Source organism: Zootoca vivipara, chromosome 7 (genome assembly GCF_963506605.1).
Source record: "Zootoca vivipara chromosome 7, rZooViv1.1, whole genome shotgun sequence".
Taxonomy (NCBI): Eukaryota; Metazoa; Chordata; class Lepidosauria; order Squamata; family Lacertidae; genus Zootoca; species Zootoca vivipara.
This window is the reverse complement of record NC_083282.1, coordinates 743,196-760,443: the sequence shown is the minus strand read 5'-3', so window position 1 is coordinate 760,443 and position 17,248 is coordinate 743,196. Positions and strand designations below refer to the sequence as shown.

The 17,248-nt window shown below is 46.7% G+C and overlaps 1 protein-coding gene across 1 annotated transcript; it reads left to right on the top strand.

Annotated features, from left to right (window-relative positions):
* The first annotated feature begins 182 nt into the window (after positions 1 to 182).
* UCK2 (uridine-cytidine kinase 2) lies at positions 183 to 16,645 on the top strand. The gene is made up of 7 exons (XM_035102411.2): positions 183 to 586; positions 6,185 to 6,344; positions 7,766 to 7,862; positions 12,079 to 12,221; positions 13,708 to 13,805; positions 14,720 to 14,768; positions 15,241 to 16,645. Exons 1-7 carry the CDS (start codon positions 470 to 472, stop codon positions 15,378 to 15,380), a joined length of 804 nt encoding a protein of 267 aa, XP_034958302.1. The 5' UTR covers positions 183 to 469; the 3' UTR covers positions 15,381 to 16,645.
* The last annotated feature ends 603 nt before the right edge of the window (positions 16,646 to 17,248 follow it).

The window sequence follows — 17,248 nt, the reverse complement described above, 5'->3', positions numbered from 1 at the left end:
GGTCGAGCTTGTCCTCGGTCTCGACAGCCGCAGAGAACGCGGGTCTCGCTCGGCCAATCGCAAACTTCACCTGCCAGGACGCGGGGGAAGGGACGGAGGGGGCCTTCCCCCAATCAGCGGTCCGCGGTGCCTGGACCTGATTGGCCCGCCCCTCCCATCGCCCGCCTCCCCGTGGCGAGGGGCGCTGCCATTCAAGAGCACACGGGACCCCCGCGCCCACCCCCCGGAGGAGAAAGGCCCTTTCGGAGTCGCTGCTGCCTCTTTCGCTGACGAATGAGACTCTTGGTGCGCGGGCTGCACCCGATGCGGCCGAGGGACACGCCGGGCCGCTGCTTTTCCCTCACGAAAGAGAAGCCAGGCCGCCCCGGTGACCTGTACACGTGACGGGCGCTTCCCACGTGCGGGAGGGGGCGGTCCTGCGAGGGACAGGCAGCGAGGAGGCGCCGGCCGCAGGCGAGCGGGAACTGCCATGGCCGGGGACAGCGAGCAGGGCGTGCAGGGCCGCGGGAGGCCGCCCGGCGACGGAGCTGTTGGCGGCGGGGAGCCTTTCCTCATCGGGGTCGGCGGAGGGACCGCCAGCGGCAAGGTGAGCGGGAGGGCGGGCGGCGGCGGCGGCGGCGCGCTTCCCCGCTCCAGGCGCCTCTCTGCACGTGCTCAGAGGCACTGTCGCCATCCAGATGGAAAGGAGCCCGGCTGGGGCGGCTCTGCGACCTCACAGGCGCCTCCGTGGCTGAGGGAGGGAGGGAGGGAGGGGGGTAGCGCGTCCGCCACGTGCGCGCAGCCTCCGCGCTAGAGGCCGGTTGGCTGGGGCCCGGGAAGAGCGGCCTGAGGGCCTCGAGGGCCTGCATTGAAGTACTGTGTAATGGCGAAAAGTTTCCCCCAAAATGCAGGTACAACGATGGCATCCATTATTCCCCAGGCGATGCTCTGTTTGCAGGACCGCGGGTGTTGGGGGGGGGGGCAACAACCCAGTCGGGTTCCTTGTGCAGCTGGGTGTCTCCACATTCCCGCAAGACAAAAGCCAGATTCTAACTTTCCTGTTCTAGGGGAAAATAAGAGCTTAGCCTGTACTTCAGCGGCTAGAAAGTCCTCAGGGTGGCTTTGCTCTGCTGGCTTATCCCTTGGTGGCAGGAATATGGCCCGGATTGGTGGGATCCTTCTCTCTTTCTGCTTCTGCGGACATCTGCCTGCAGCTGGACAGATGAAACTCTAGTCTTGTTTCTGTTTTCTCCCCTCAAGTCCTTAAGATCCTGCATGCTTGGGGGTTATACCCTGTTTCATCGAAAATAAGACGTAGCCATAAAATAAGCCATAGCAGGATTTTTAAGCATTCAATGAATATAAGCCATACCCCAAAAGTAAGCCATAGTGATAGGCAGTGAGTAGGCATAGTGATAGGTTAAACTGTACGATACTTAATTAAGAAATAAGACATCCCCTGAAAATAAGCCATAGCGTGTGTTTTTTTGAGGAAAAATAAATATAAGACGGTGTCTTATTTTCGGAGAAACACGGGTATACTGGTATTAAAATGACCACTTGAAAACTCTTGATATCCCTCCCACATTTTTGCAGGCTTTGTGTTGTTCCTGAGACTTGATAATCTTGAAGCAAAACAGCATGTCAGAATTCTAGGTTTCATCTTGCACCTGCCCTTCCAATTGGTGGTTTGTAGTTTTGAGCCCTGCAGGTTCTTCCTTTCTGGGTTTCTCTGCAGATGCAACACAGGTGTCACCATTCCCTCAACTTCTAAGAAACTTGAGAGCTGTACAATCAGTTCTTCCATTTTTCTTAAACTATTTCCTGAGCTCTATTAGGAAAACAAATTAAGAGATGTTTTTAAATAATGAGTTTTATTTGGTTTGAAATGACAACTCCCACTTTTAACAGCTGAATCAAGTGGCCAGTAATTGTTTGTTTCCTATTGCATTGAATTAATTTGGCAATGATTTTTAATAATTTGACAATCAATAAAAGTAATTGAAAAAGTATTTGTTTGCTTTCTGTTTAAGAATTTTATCAATAAGTTCCACCTCCCCAATTTTCCTTGTTTTCTAGTGCTAAGCAGCCAAAGTACAAGACAGATGTACTCATGGTAAAAATCAACAAGGTTCTCTTTGGGCCTTATATGTGAACCAAAAATAACAGCTAACAAGGAAATAACATTAAAGAGAGAGATCTGGGTAAAGGTAAAGGACCCCTGGATGGTTAAGTCCAGTCAAAGGTGACTATGGGGTGCGGCGCTCATGGAACTTTTCAGGCCGAGGGAGCTGGCATTTGTCCGCAGACAGCTTTCCGGGTCATGTGGCCAGCATGTCTAAACCGTTTGTGGCTCAACGGGAAGCTGTGCTCCTAGACACTCTGCCAGTACATGGAGAGAGGGGTGTCATGGTGGTGACTGCCAGGGCAGAACAAAATTTTTCTCCTTTCTAAGGTAGGGCTGGGCGGTATCAACATAACATTCAGAACTGGTTTTGAAGTCTGCATCATGATAACTGTTTAATCATTTATTTCCTGGCTATATATCACAAATCATGGGTCTGTGTGCTATGCAAATATAGCCAGCCAGTGGTGCTTTTGATTCCTGTGCAGCTCAGCTCTCTGCTACCTCCTGCAGGGGCAGAGAGTCACAAGGCACTGGCAGAAGCAGCTGGCAGCCTCAGACGCCACGAGGCTCTTCTTGCTTTAAGGTTAGGGTTAGGTGCACCAGGCTGGTAGGTGGCTTATGGAGATGCCGGTGGACTAGTGTGTCAACTCTAAAACAAATGGTAGGTGTTCACTGGTCAGCAGCAGCAGCAGCTCATGATATTTCTCTTCTATAAACAAGTTATTTCTAATGAGTCTGTAAACCATGTAAACTAAAGTCCGGGGCCCAGATCCAGCCCACTCGCCTTCTAAATCCGGCCCACGGACAGTCCAGGAATCGGTGTGTTTTTACATGAGTAGAATGTGTGCTTTTATTTAAAATGCACCACTGGGTTATTTGTGGGGCATAGGAATTTGTTCATTCCCCCCCCCCCAAAAAAATATATAGTGCCGCCCCCTACAAGCTCTGAGGGACAGTGGACCGGCCCCCTGCTGAAAAGGTTTGCTGACCCCTGCTGTAAACAGTTTAAAAATGAATGTCAATACAAAGTCCACCATCATTATACCCAAATGGTAGGGGGAGACTGTTGCTGAGAATAGGCGTTTCTCCCGCTAACTAATCAATCATTCAGAAACAGATGGGTTTTAAATCCTGCCACAAGTTAATACAATATTCGGGAGTGCAGATAAAAATCTGCCAGCTCTAAGGAAAGCAAGTTTTACACCATTAGTTTTACATGTACAATGGGATATTAGAACTTGGAAAGACCTACATTTATCATAGGTGGAGACAGTTCCACTGTTGAACAGCTGTTATGGTCAGGAAGTTCCCTTTAATGTTTAGTTGGGATCTCCTGTCTTGTAACTTGAATCCATTGGTTCGGGTTCTACCCTCTGGAGCAGGAGAAAACAAGCTTGCTTCATCTTCCATGTGCACCCCTTTAGATGTCACTCTCCTTCATGGGAGGTTTCTAAAGAAGTTGGGTGGTCATCTGTGAGGGGTTCTTTAACTGTGATTCCTGCATTGCACGGATTAGACTAGATGACTCTTGGGGGTCCCTTCCAACTCTACAGTTGTGATTGTAAAACTTCCTTGTCTAGGTCAGGGAGGGATGGGTTTTTTTTAAGCTTCATTGTTTGTACCCTACTAACTTATCTCCATTTCTAGGACACTTGCTTTAAGCTGTTACAGGCCTGAATGGGCTGTTGCCCTCTTCCCTCCATTTTCCTTGTTTCTTTTTAATTTTTGTCAACTGACCCTAGCATTGTGTGTCAACTGTGTTGGGTTGGCAGGATTTCTTGTCTGTCTAGGCTTGACTCCCATCAGCTTTCTGTAAATTCTGGGGTCTCTCAGGTTATCTTGGGGTGTATTTTAAAAAAATCTTTGTCAATTTGCAGATTTAAATGCTCCTCTGTCTCCTGAGTACTGTATGTAGAAACCATTGCCTTGTTTTTTGGCGGTCCCCTTTCACTTCCAGGCTGGCAGGTGCTCAGTCATCAGAGTTTGCTATTAGGCCAGGGGATGGTGATAATTGAAACATCAGCTGTTAACATGTCAGTACAGTAGAAGCAAAGGCAAATGGAGGAAGATTGAGGGGAATTTGCCTGTTTGAACCCATAGCAGTTGCTGATATCCTGGAAATTGTTGTTTAGTCGTGTCCGACTCTTTGTGACCCCATGGACCATAGCACGCCAAGCACTTAACTTAACTTTTAAAAATCTGTTTCTTGCAAGATTCCACAAGTAGTTTGCCAGAATTTGCCTCCCGCAGTTTGGTCAAATGCAATATTTTTCTTTACAGCATTGGACTTTCCTTTCACTTCCAGGCATATCCGCAACTGAGCGACCTTTCGGCTTTGGCCCAGCCACTTCATCAACTCTGAATCTACTTGTACTTGTCCTCTGCTCTTCCTCAGTAGTATGTTGGACGCCTTCCAACCTGAGGGGCTCATCTTCCAGCGTCATAACTTTTATATGCCTGTTGTCTTTGTCCATGGAGTTTTCTTGGCAGGGATACTGGAGTGGCTTGCCAGTTCCTTCTCCAGGTGGATCACGTTTAGTCAAAACTCTCCACTATGACCTGTCCGTCTTGGGTGGCCCTGCATGGCATAGCTCATAGCTTCTCTGAGTTATTCAAGCCCCTTCGCTTGATCCATGAAGGGGATCCTGGAAATAGGAATTGGAATTAGGGGGGATACATCCCATGAGGTTAAAAGGCTCTCTTCTTCTTCTCTGCTTCAGGACTGGCAGCCTTCTAGTACCATATAGCACAGTGGGAAAAGATTTGGGTAGGTGGGAAAGGGAGAAAGTGTCCTCAAAGAGTGCCAGAAATGTACTGTGAGATGTTTGTTCCATGCAAACTAGAACCCTGATTTGGAGCACGCATATTGGGGACTAAGGATAAACTGCAATATGTTGTAGGTTTCCTATAGAATTTGTTATAATGACTATGCAAAAAGGTAACAGCTAGGGATGTTCTGGGAGGGGAGGAGGCAAATGTTGCTCCCAGCTGAGCCAGTGAAGTGAGCTTTGCTTCCGGTAGAATGATCACAAGTTAGGAGCCCTGCAGAAAGTCTCAGTAAGCTCTTCTGCTGCCTGGTAGATTTATCCTGTTCCTTTGACAAGTGTAGCAAACTGGAGTACTTACAATGAGACCTTCTGTCAGGAACATCAGAACAGGCCTGCTGTGACCTTGGCCTGGCCTGGGCTGAGCCCAAGTCCCATAAAATAGTGGAGCTTTCCCTGCTTGGTCATCCTCCCCAGTGCCCAGATATGATGCACTTGATGAGTGCTGGAAAGAAGGTTGCAGACTGAACTGGAAGCAAGTTGCACTACCCTTAGCCCAAGGTTGGGGAGGGATGGTCTGTTGACATCTGAAAGACCAGCAGGAGACATGAAATCCTCCCTGGGAGAGAAGCAGATGGACAAAAGACAGTTCAGTCAGGTGCTGGAGCAGGACAGAGCAGTGGGCCAAAGCCTACATAAGAATCTATTTTCTGCCTATGATGACAATGCTCAGGTGTTGTCATCGCCTAATGCTCTAGCTACTGATTTTGGGATCCACCGATTTATATCTATATGTGGAAAGGGAAGCAGCTGAAGACACATGCCTGCCTGCCCCTTCTGACAGCATATTGAGTGGGGGGTCGGGGTCGGGAGGTGCTTGGAATGCCTTCCAGCCATGGGGCACAAAGCTGTCTCCTCCTTGGTGAGGGAGAGGCAAGGAGATTAAATTAATTGCGGGTATGTAAGCTAAAAAGGGGAGAACTAACAGGAATGAAAGGACTGCCTGTTAATGAAGGGAAAGTATGCCTGCAACATTTACAAAAGAAGTTTTCCATGCTTGATCCATGTACAGTACTATGAACATGTTCCTGCTGGTCTGGGTGTTGCAGGGCCTTTGCTTTTCTGTTCTCTCCAGGAGACACAGTTATATATTTGGCAGATCGGGCCGTAGTCCTTTCCAGAGGGGCCCCCTGCCCCTTGGAAGCTTGCAGATAAGTTGGGTCCTTTGCAACTGGAGGGTCAACACCTGTCAGTCCTTCAGTCCACTTATATTATGATTCTCTCTCTCTCTCTCACTTTGAATCTTTTGCAGTCCTCTGTCTGTGCCAAAATAGTCCAACTGCTTGGTCAGAATGAAGTAGACCATCGCCAGAAACAGGTGGTGATTCTGAGCCAGGACAGCTTCTATCGTGTGCTCAGTACAGAGCAAAAAGCCAAAGCTCTCAAAGGCCAGTTCAACTTTGACCACCCAGGTAACTCAATCCTGAAGCCTAGGAAGGGAGTGGAGGGGCATAGGCTTTTTCCTTAGCTTCTGCTTAGACTTCCCAAAGACAGAACTGGGAAATTGCAATGTCAAAACAACCTGCCCTTCTCAAGAGAGATCATTTGAAAGCTGTTGAGAGGAGGCCCCACCTTGACAATAGGATAGATTGTTATTGCTATTGTTGTTGTTGTTAAATTTATATGCTGCCCTTCATCTATAGATCTTAGAACAGTTCACAGCAAAAAATGCAAGATAAAAACACAAAATTCATAATAAAAGAAGAAAAACAACAATAACCCTTTTCATAGCTGCCAAGTTATCCCTTTTTTAAAGGGATTTTCCCTTATGCTGAATAGGCTTCCTTGCGAGAAAAGGGAAAACTTGGCAGCTATGACCCTTTTCCCTGCAAACCTCTTGTGTTCATCCTGCTACTTTAAATTTGCTTGGAGTACAAGCTTAATAAATTCTTCCTTCCCTTCAGCTACCCAAGTTACATAATATACAATGTTCTGGTCATTCATGATGCTGATCATTGAAGTAATAACAATAAGTAATTAATAATTTTGATTATTATTTAGATGAAGTGGCTACCTAAATTAGCAGGTTACAGGCCTCAGAAAAAGAGAGGTAGAGCTGATCCATAGCTATCAAAAATTAAATTAAAACAATGATATACGGTATAGTGGAAAACAATATAAAGCCAAGGCGAAACTACAATGAGCAAAGAAGCAGGGGGAGGAAGAATAAGGTAGAAGGCAGGCCTCCTGGTGGCTTCCCCCCCCCCCCCCATTGTACAGGTTCCAAAGCTGAAGAGGCCTTTTTACTCATTCGCAAGCTTCAGATTTCCCACAGCAGTGGAATGTTCTGTGTAAACTTCTTTCAGATAGAAAGGAACCATGAGAGCAAAGTTGCTCAGATAATCTTGTTCACTCTGATGAAAGGACTGTTCCTCTCCACTGAGTGTGGCAACCATTTCTCCCAAGCTTGAAATTGCAGAATTGGAGAGGAATTATCTGGCAGCTACCCAGTGACCCCTCCCGTGATTCCCCCCCCCCAATACCCAGAGGGTGTTTGGCCAAGGCTCCTGGATCACTTGCCAGGCAGAGCCAAAATGGCAGCCAAAATGGTCCTCCCTTTCCTGTTCCAGAGCAGGAAGTAAGAGTTTGGGGGCTTTCTTGGCTGGTGCCGCAGTCAGAGCTGTTGAGTGGCACTGGGTAGAAACCTGGCAGGCACAATTTCTGGTTAGCCAAAAATTGTAGCTTTCTCATGATCCAGAAGACTTCACCTAACTAGGAAGGTTTTGTGGGACGTTTATGCTTTCCTCTGAGGCTTTCTCTGCCTCACTAGGGAGACCTACCTTGCACTGAGAGACACAGCTATTTAACTTCCCCTCTCTCATTCTTGCTACAGATGCCTTTGACAATGAGCTGATCGTCAAAACTCTTAGAGAGCTATTGGAAGGGAAAACAGTTCAGATCCCCGTTTATGACTTTGTCTCGCATTCTCGGTAAGTCTGCTTCTCCCCTCTTTTGCTCTGTGCTTTGGACGTGGCGTTTTCTGTCTGCATCACTTCTCATTAGCAGATCCTTCCAGTGAGCCCATGGTGGAAAACATTTGCATAAATGTAAATGCTGCATCTTGGCCCCAAACCAACCTGTAATGTCTAATGGTCTAGTCCAGTGTTTTTCAACTACTGTTCCGCGGCACACTAGTGTTGCCTGGTGTGCCATGGGAAAAATTGAAAAATTACTTTATATATAGTCAATATAGGCACAGAGTTAAATTTTTTAACATTTTCTAATGGTGGTGTGCCTCGTGATTTTTTTCATGAAACAAGTGTGCCTTTGCCCAAAAAAGGTTGAAAAACACTGGACTAGACTCTAGTCAAAGCAAAATTGTAAAACAGTTCTTCCCACTTCCCTTCTGTTTATCGGCGGTAAACACTAATCTAGTGTTTTCTTTGGTAGAAGAAAACAGAGGTGGACTCCCATGTTGTGTTGGGTGTGTTTCCTGCAATGAAAGGAGCTGTTCCCTTCATTCCATTTCACTATTCCAAATCCAGTGAATTGTAGCCTAGTGGTCTTCAACTGGTGGGTTGGGCCCCATGCATGGGTCACACCCCGATCCAAGGCTGGTCGCAACATGAGCACTCCAGTATGCAAATACATGGTAAAAGATTAAGAAATGGTTTCCCTAAGGCATGTTTGGTCTAGACGTGGGTAGGAGGTGCTTGGTCTAGAGTTTATTTTTGGGCAACTCCATGGCAATGATGACGACAAGACTTGGTTTCCTTTCCTCCCCCATTGCATCTGTCCTCTTCTTGCCAACAGACCAGAGCTATTCCAAATGATGAGGGGCCTTTTAAAGCTGGACTCCTCAGAGAAGCTGAAGGGATCCATGGAAGCAGACTGTGAACATTGTGCATGCATCTTGTGAATGAAATCTCTTACATCCTCTCAGTTTAGGCTCCTTTGGTACAGGGCCACTTATCCATGTGGATGGGTTCTTTTCCTGTTTCTATGTTTGCTTTTTAGTTTGCATAACCTGAGGAGGTAGCAAGTTGTGACATACCAGCAGGGAGCTTTCCCTACTACTGATCTCCTTTTTGTACTGTTTTCTCCGAAAAGAATCCTGAATCCAGTCAGACTGAACCTCTTGACAAAGCCAAGACTGTCCATTGTTGTTATTGTTGTTGTTGTTTAGTCGTTTAGTCGTGTCCGACTCTTCGTGACCCCATGGACCATAGCATGCCAGGCACTCCTGTCTTGCACTGCCTCCCGCAGTTTGGTCAAACTCACGTTGGTAGCTTCAAGAACACCGTCCAACCATCTCGTCCTCTGTCGTCCCCTTCTCCTAGTGCCCTCAATCTTTCCCAACATCAGGGTCTTTTCCAGGGAGTCTTCTCTTCTCATGCGGTGGCCAAAGTATTGGAGCCTCAGCTTCATGATCTCTCCTTCCAGTGAGCACTCGGGACTGATTTCCACAGGGCAATTCTAAGCCCTACAGACAAGGAACATTCCCGATAGGAAAAAATAAAAAGGAAGCAACTTTAGTTTTGCATTCCCAGATCCCACAGAACGCTGTAAACTATCATTGGAGGCACAATTGTGCAATCTTAGCACTTGGGGAAGATTTTTGTGAGAAATTTAACAGAAATGCCTTTTTAAACCAACAAATCCATTTGGGGGAGCAGGGAGATTTTATGGGGCGTGTCTTATCAAGATTTTATGGGGCGTGTCTTATCAAGTGTCGTGGCTGCATAATTCCCTCACACCCAAATAACAGATTAATTTAGAAACTCTGAGTTTGCTTTAAAAACTGGGTGATGAAAGGAGTGAAAGAAGTGAACTTGAAATCCTATGTTTCTGGTACAAGAAGCTCTGCACTACCCAGGAACATCAGCTAGCAAAACTGAGCTTTATCTGGTGGTGAATGCAGACTGTCAAAAGTCACCAAAACTCCCATGCAGAGTCCCAATGAACTCCTTGCCCATTTCTAAAGTGACAATAACTTTTCTCAGCCTGGAATGAAGTCTTATTACAAATACTGTAGATTAGAAATAAGCTGAAATCTTATTAAAATTAATGGACCCAGAAGTTGCAGCTAGTAAATACTGTGACATGGCAAGTTAACATTATAAGAAAGTAAGAAAACAGCTCACCCTAATAAAGCTCACCATTATCAGGCAGCTGACCTGAAAACAGGAGACATTTAAATTTGAGGATGAGAAAATCCAACCTGAAAGTCTTCTTAATTAAATGGATCAGTGCAGTATGCCTGGACATGCAGCCGGCAGAGGAAGACTTAAAAAGAACTAATTAAACTCTAGGACCAAGATCTCAACAGGCAGACCAACCCAGGGGTGTCTTGATACGTTTCACTAGGTACCCTTGCAAGCTAGAGGAGAACATCTTGTGCAACTTGGAATAAATAAATCAGGACCCTTGCCCTGAAACTCCAGAAGCACAAATCTCACTGCCATTTCACAGAATGCCTTTGTAAAGCAAGACTTGCTTCTCACTGGGGCTTTGCATTTAAGCTGCTGCTTCTCAACAAATGACGTGGCACAAACTGCAAGGATACTGGAAGCACTGGACATTGATCCCTGTATGGGACAGCTGTGTATTCCTGCATTGCAGGGGGTTGGGCTAGATGATCCCCAGGGTCCCTTCCAACTCTAATTCTGATTCTATGATCATAACTTATTTGAGCAGGAGGGTAGCCCCAAAGACCTGGAGAGAGCACTTGTGGGAGGAGGATAAGAAGAAAAACCAGATAAGAGAACTAGAGCCCATAATCTCTGGCAGTTTACCCCTTTAAAGGAGAATAGTGTCACCTGTCTTTCTCTTTGGGGGAAAAAGTTTATATATTTCCAATTAAATACCTTTCCTAGTGGTTTCCAGTTCCTGTCTTCTCCTCACCTTTCCTGCCTCACCACCTTTTATATACAGTACAGTTGTACCTTTGAAGTCGAACAGTTTAGTTCTCGAACATTTTGGCTCCCGAACGTCAAAACCCAGAAATGAGTGTTCCGGTTTTCAAACGTTCATTTGGAAGCTGAACATCCGACGGGGCTTCCATGGCTTGGAAGCTCCTGCAGCCAATCAGAAGCTGAGCTTTGGTTTTTGAACGTTTTGGAAGTCGAATGGACTTCTGGAACAGATTCCGTTTGACTTCCAAGGTATGACTGTATATTGGTAAATTGGTTTCTCTTGTTCTAATACTTTTGTGTAGTTTTCCAGTGCTGATAAAATATATTTGAACATACGGTGTTAAGGTCTCTCACCACTATTCAAGTTTAGATTATAAACACCTTCCAGATTTGTCATCTTTGCTTATGAAACCAAGGATCCATGGGTGGTGCTGTAGAAATAAAACCAAAAACCACTGGAAACATCTAAAGTAATTTTTAGTGACATTTCTGATGCTAAAATTCAGTACTTAGATTCTTTAGTCTCATAATTCTGTTATTTTTGTAGTGTCCATACATACATTTTTGTAGTGTCAAGACATACTACCTCACAAAATGTTTGAAAAACAGAATATTGGGATGCCATCAAACTTGCATAAGCTTTTATGGACCAAAGTTTATTTCATCAGTTATATGCCTCTGCAGTCTGCACCCATCTAAGAACCATGTGCATATCTGGTGTGTCTGTGCCTCAGAAGCAGCAGCTGAGAACTATAAAAAGTTTGCAGCAAAAGTCTTGACCTCTTTGGCGGAGTGGCTCCATGTGTCCAAGCTGAGGCTGCTTCCTGCAGGTCTTTGTCTGTCTGTTCCTAAACTACCATTTTAAGTTCATGGATCCATTTGAGAACTTTGGAGTCCTCAGTTGTAGTTCACGGGCATACTGAGTTCTGAGTGATAGGCTTGGGAAAGAGGAAAAACCTTTATGTGCTCATCCCTTCCTTTTCTTGGTGTTAAACCAATCAAAGTCCACAGGTTTTCTCACTTTTTTCTTGGGCTGAAAAGAATTCTCAGGAAATTGCAGTTCAATCTGCTCCCAATCATTTTATTTATACAAATAATTATATGCCATGTTTTGGCTCCATGTTACCTAAACATATACAAATAAATAAAATTCATTTAAACATGAACAATAACCTAATATAACAAAAACGGGAGCACCATAAGAGCTTTGGATCAGACCCCATTGTCATTCATCCACATGGCTTTCCTGACCTGCCATCCATGCATTAATCTCTTTTGCACCTCTTAACAGCAAAGAAGAGGCAGTGACTGTGTACCCTGCTGATGTGGTGCTATTTGAGGGCATCCTGGCCTTCTACAACCAAGAGGTTCGGGACCTATTCCAGATGAAGCTCTTTGTGGACACAGATGCAGACACCCGACTCTCCCGCAGGGGTAAGTTGGTAGCCTTTTCGGATGAAGAGGGGAGTAAAAAAGTTTATTTAAAAAATGAAGTTCACAACAGTGCAAAAGCAAAGCATTGCACTTCAGGATAACACGGTGGTGGTGGTGGGGAAACCTTGTTTTCTTACAGTTGTCAGGCTTCCACGTTGGCTGATCTGAGCTTTCTGTTCTCCCGCTTTCAATGCCCTCTGGGGTTGGGGGGCCTGGAATGCTTTCTAAAGACACTGAGTCTTCTCAGCTGTCTCTCCCCTGGGCTTCCTGCTGCTTCCTGCTCCCCTCCCAATATTTCCCAGCTTCTCCCCCCTGCAGCCTTTGAGCTGTGACCTTTTGCAAACTCCTGTTGTAAATCTATACTGTCTTCCTCTTCTCTGGCAGGTGCAGGCAGAGGAGGCGGTATCCGCCATTCCTCCCCCTCCCCTCCCCTCCCCAGTCCCTGACAATAGTGGAGGAAGGGGGTCCTACCCACCCTTTCGAAAGGCTACATCTAGGGGCAGGGCAGCCCCCCTGCCAGTTAAACTTCTGGCAGCTCCACTGCAAGACACTCTATTGCTTCCTCTGCCAGCAGCCCCCAGGCACAGCACAGAAAAGTTGGGGAAACCATTTTGAAAAACCTTTACTTTGTCTTCCTACACTCAATCTGTTCCTCCGCCTGCTGCTCTTCGGCTTCTGCCTCCAGCAGTAGTTTTCTCTCCCTCCTGCTCTCTAAAGATCAGCTGCCTCCTTCCCCCAGGGCCTTGCAAACCTCTTGAGGCTCCTGGTGGTTCAGGGTTGAGGAGATGGAAAATGATAGAGAATTTACTGTAAAGATGGAGCTTGCCTGGATGAAATTGGCTGCCTGGGGCGCCTGTGCAGGGGACCCCGGGAGTTCCCCACCCCCAGGAGGTTCCTCCCTGGCTGCAGAGTTTGTGGGGAACCTGCAAAGGCCCATTTGGTTGCTGTCTCCCCCTGGGATGTGACTTTTGCCCCCGAGGGGCTAGCCTGGCTTGTATAGGCTTTGGGCCTCCCCTTGCCTCCTGCAGACCCCGTGGTCCAGCAGCATCTCCCAGTTGGGAGGGGCACTGGCTTCCTCATGCGAGCAACCTGGGGGCAGGCAGGGCTGAGAGCTGCTGTGGCTGCGGAGCCCACCGTCTTTGGAGGCTACTGTTAATAAGCACTGTGGGAGTGGCCCTGTGGTGTCTTACATGCATCTTGCTCCGCATACTCCTTTCCAAGTTGGCTTTGAGTCGTGCCGTGTTGTATTTTCCCCACTCAGCACAAGTTCCTGTTCTTATTGACTTTCCGGGGGGGGGGGGCATACTTTGGTATTCGAGTTTTATTTCCTTTGTTTAAAGGGAAACTCTCTCTCTGTAGTTAAAGCCTTTCTTTTTGCAGAAAAAGTAAAAGCAAGCCGCTTAGAGCCCCATCTTCTGCTTGGCTGGGCCACCTGTCAGTGCAGCTGCCTTCGCCTCCTCATGGTTTCTTTCTTTCCCCCCTGCAGTTCTCCGAGACATAAGCGAGAGAGGCAGGGACCTGGAGCAGATCTTATCTCAGTATATTACATTTGTGAAGCCAGCCTTTGAAGAATTCTGCTTGCCTGTGAGTAAAGGATATGGCAGCCCGAGAGCTTTTGCAGCTCTGGCCTCTTTGGGAGTGGGTGCCTGGGAGGCTCACGGGGGGGGGGACTGGTTGGGTGCTTTCTCTTCCCAGTTAGAGCTTTGTATTCCTGTCCCTGAGCGAGATGAACTCTGGGTATTTTTGTGCTGTCCTTTCCACAAATGTGCTCAAAATAAATTGTGCCACTTGGTTGACTACACATGAAGTTTCAGTTGGGCGTCAGTAACAAAAACCCTTGGTTTTTTGCAGGCTCTTTGCACTTGCCACAATTTCTCACACTCTTATCTGTTCCCATAAGGGCTGAGGACTTTCTGTGACTGCATCTCTGCTGCAATTGCAGGGGCTCTTTCTGCAGAGCTTCCTCAAGTGATCCTGCAACAGAAAGATGTAACAAATGTATCATGGCATAAATTCCCGTAGACTAGATACTGTGTAAATGTGCATACAAATCCATATCTCATGGGTGTGGATTAATAATAACAACTTAAAATTAATTTTCTCTATGTCTCTAGTTCAGGGAAGGGCTAGCAGTGTCTCCTCAGCACAGTCTGTGTGTTCTGAATTGCAGTTTCTGGGAACGACAGGTGGAGAGAGTTATGCACTGGGGGCACTGTGAGTGCTGGACTAGTTGGGCCTTTGGCCTGATCCAGCAGGCTCTGCTTAGGTACTTAAAGTGCCACAAAGTCTCCTCCTCTTTTTTGCTGTGAAATGTGGAAGCTGGCAGCAGTTCTGCCAGGGGAAAAGAGGAGCAAGAAAGGTATCTTCAGCATTCATTCCTTCGTCAGCTGTTTGAGCTGAGGAGAGAAAATTCTAAAGCAGTTCTCTCAAATGGGTCTGGGTAACAGCTCCGGATTTCACCTGCAGCACCCTGTAATGTGATTTTATCTTTCTGGCAGACCAAGAAGTATGCTGATGTGATTATCCCAAGGGGCGTGGATAATCTTGGTGAGTAGTTGACCTTCCATGTACAGTCATACCTCGGTTTAAGTACGCTTCGCTTTGAGTACTTTCAGTTTAAGTACTCCACGGACCCATCTGGAACGGATTAATCCACTTTCCATTACTTTCAATGGGAAAGTTTGCTTCAGGTGAAGTACAGACTTCCGGAACCAATTGTGTACAATACTTGCTTTTGACTTGTGCACCTGTTTCTGGAGATTGTGAATCTGGAGAGGGTAATACTGAGAAACAATGCAACAATTTCTTTTCTTATTCCTGCATTGCATGGGGTGGGATTAAATGACTTTTGGGGTCCCTTCCAACTCTGCAAATCAAGGATAGATTTGTTAAGAGAGGACCATGGTGTGGAGTAGAGCTGCTGAGATGTTGAGTATGTGGAGGGCGATGAGGCATTTTGAAGGAAACATGGGACTCTATGTGGACTATATTCTAATCACTCCTCCTCTTCTCTGCCCAGTGGCCATCAATCTGATTGTGCAGCACATCCAGGACATTCTGAACGGAGGCCTTGGCAAGCGCCAGCCCAACGGCTGCCTGAATGGCTACACTCCTCCCCGCCTGCAGCAGCACTCAGAAGCAAGCAGCCGGCCACATTGACCTCAGGGCTGCTGCCTTAGGGACTGAATGCCCTTGGTTCCTGCCCTGTATTTACAGCCCCATGTACAAACACACTTGCCGGGCTGAATGGCTTCTTTTCTGTCTGATGGATAGATTGCTGAGTCTGTGCTGAGGACTCTTGCTTCCGGGGTCAGATTTTGCCTTCCTAGGGTGGCTCTGCTCCAAACTCCCAACATGGGGCAATACATTCCTACAGTGAGGATGCTGATGATTTCTAGGTTTTGTGGAATGGAAAGGGGACATCCCTGTCTTTGGGGGAGATCATGCTGTGTGCAAGGCATAGGAGGCAAGAATTGAACAAGAACCGGGTGCCCAAATGGCTCTGCCACTAGCTTCAAATCACATCTGGACCTCAGGTTTGTATTACCAGCTAAGAAGGGAGGGAAGGGGGTAAGGAAAGCACCATTTTTGGCTTGAGAAATTGGGCTCTGATATGATGAGAGATGGGGGAGCTGTTAAAAGGAAAAGGTTTCAACTGAAGTCTCACCTGGGCTGAGAACGTCCGTTTTCACCCCCCTACTGCTGAGCAATAGTTTTGCAACGGGCTAATCTTAGTGATGAGAGGAAGGTATATACAGCTCTGAGTGCCACTTGGCCTTAAGTCTCCACCCATGTGACTGTACGGCCACATACTCTGCCTTCCCAAGTATTCCTGAGCCAGACTCAGAACTGGTATTCAGCTGATGCCTTTGGATCATCAGAAGTTCTGCATGTTCATCCTAGTGGTGCTGAACACAAGAGTGTTGTGTGTCTGTCCCAGCCAGGGAGCAATGTATCGATACTGACTTCAATGAGCAGGGCTAATAGTGATCATTTCTGACGGCCCTGGGAATGAATGGGGAGTGACCAGGACACAAGTAAAAGGGGTGTGTGTGTGTGCCATGGTGCTCAGTGTAGGGTTGCGCTGATACAGATTGAAGCAGTCAACAAAGTTCTCTACCACACCCACCCACCTTAATGGTGTGGTTGGAGAGAGAAGGTGCTTGTATGTCCTCTGGTGTTTTGGGTCCTGGCTGGCTGAGAAGCCACAGCTAAATATTAGAAGCTTCCTGCTCCTGTCCTAGAAGGGGAATAGGAAGAGCCACTTGTTTTGCCTGCAAGTCTAGGAGGTTTGTTCTTCAGGGTTTAGATGGAATCTCTGGATGAGGTCAGGTGGGAGAACTCTTGGGAGAACTGTGCTCTTTTCAGTAATTATTGTTTTCAAGATGTAATATTCAGCCTTAATAAAGGTGGCATGAAAAGTGTATTGTGGTTTTTGTTTATAATTTTGGTCACGCTGACTACTCTTTGCTAGGTGTAACATCAGGGGCTCTAGAATTCTGTATTTTAAAAAATCTGTACACGTGAGTTCTGTTTGCACACATAAACTATGTCATTCTACATGTGTTATCAAAACATGCATTGCAAAATTTAGAATGGTCTCCTTTACTGAACTATGAATGAGGGCTGGGAACGTGACAGAAGGAGAATGGGCTGTTGCTGCACCTAAAAATAAAGCTGTGAAAGGTGCAGAAAAAGGCAACCCAAATCATGAAGAGGCTGGAGCAAGTCGGCTGTGGGGAGACGTTACAGCATCTGGAGCTGTTTAGTTTAGAAGGAAGTTTGGGGGAGAGATGAAAGGGCTTTCATAAAATGATGCATGCTGTGGAGAAAGGGGCTAGTGAGATCCTGAGCTTCCCCCAATTTGGACCTCCTGTCTCTGAGCTCCCCGCTTGCATGTCAACCCAGAACCACTTTGATTTTGTTCTTTGGCACACCACCCTGAGAGATAAGGGGGTCATGGAGAAAGAGGGTTGTTCACCGGTTGAGATGGCATGAAACACTTGCCCAGCAGAAAGGCAAGGCCA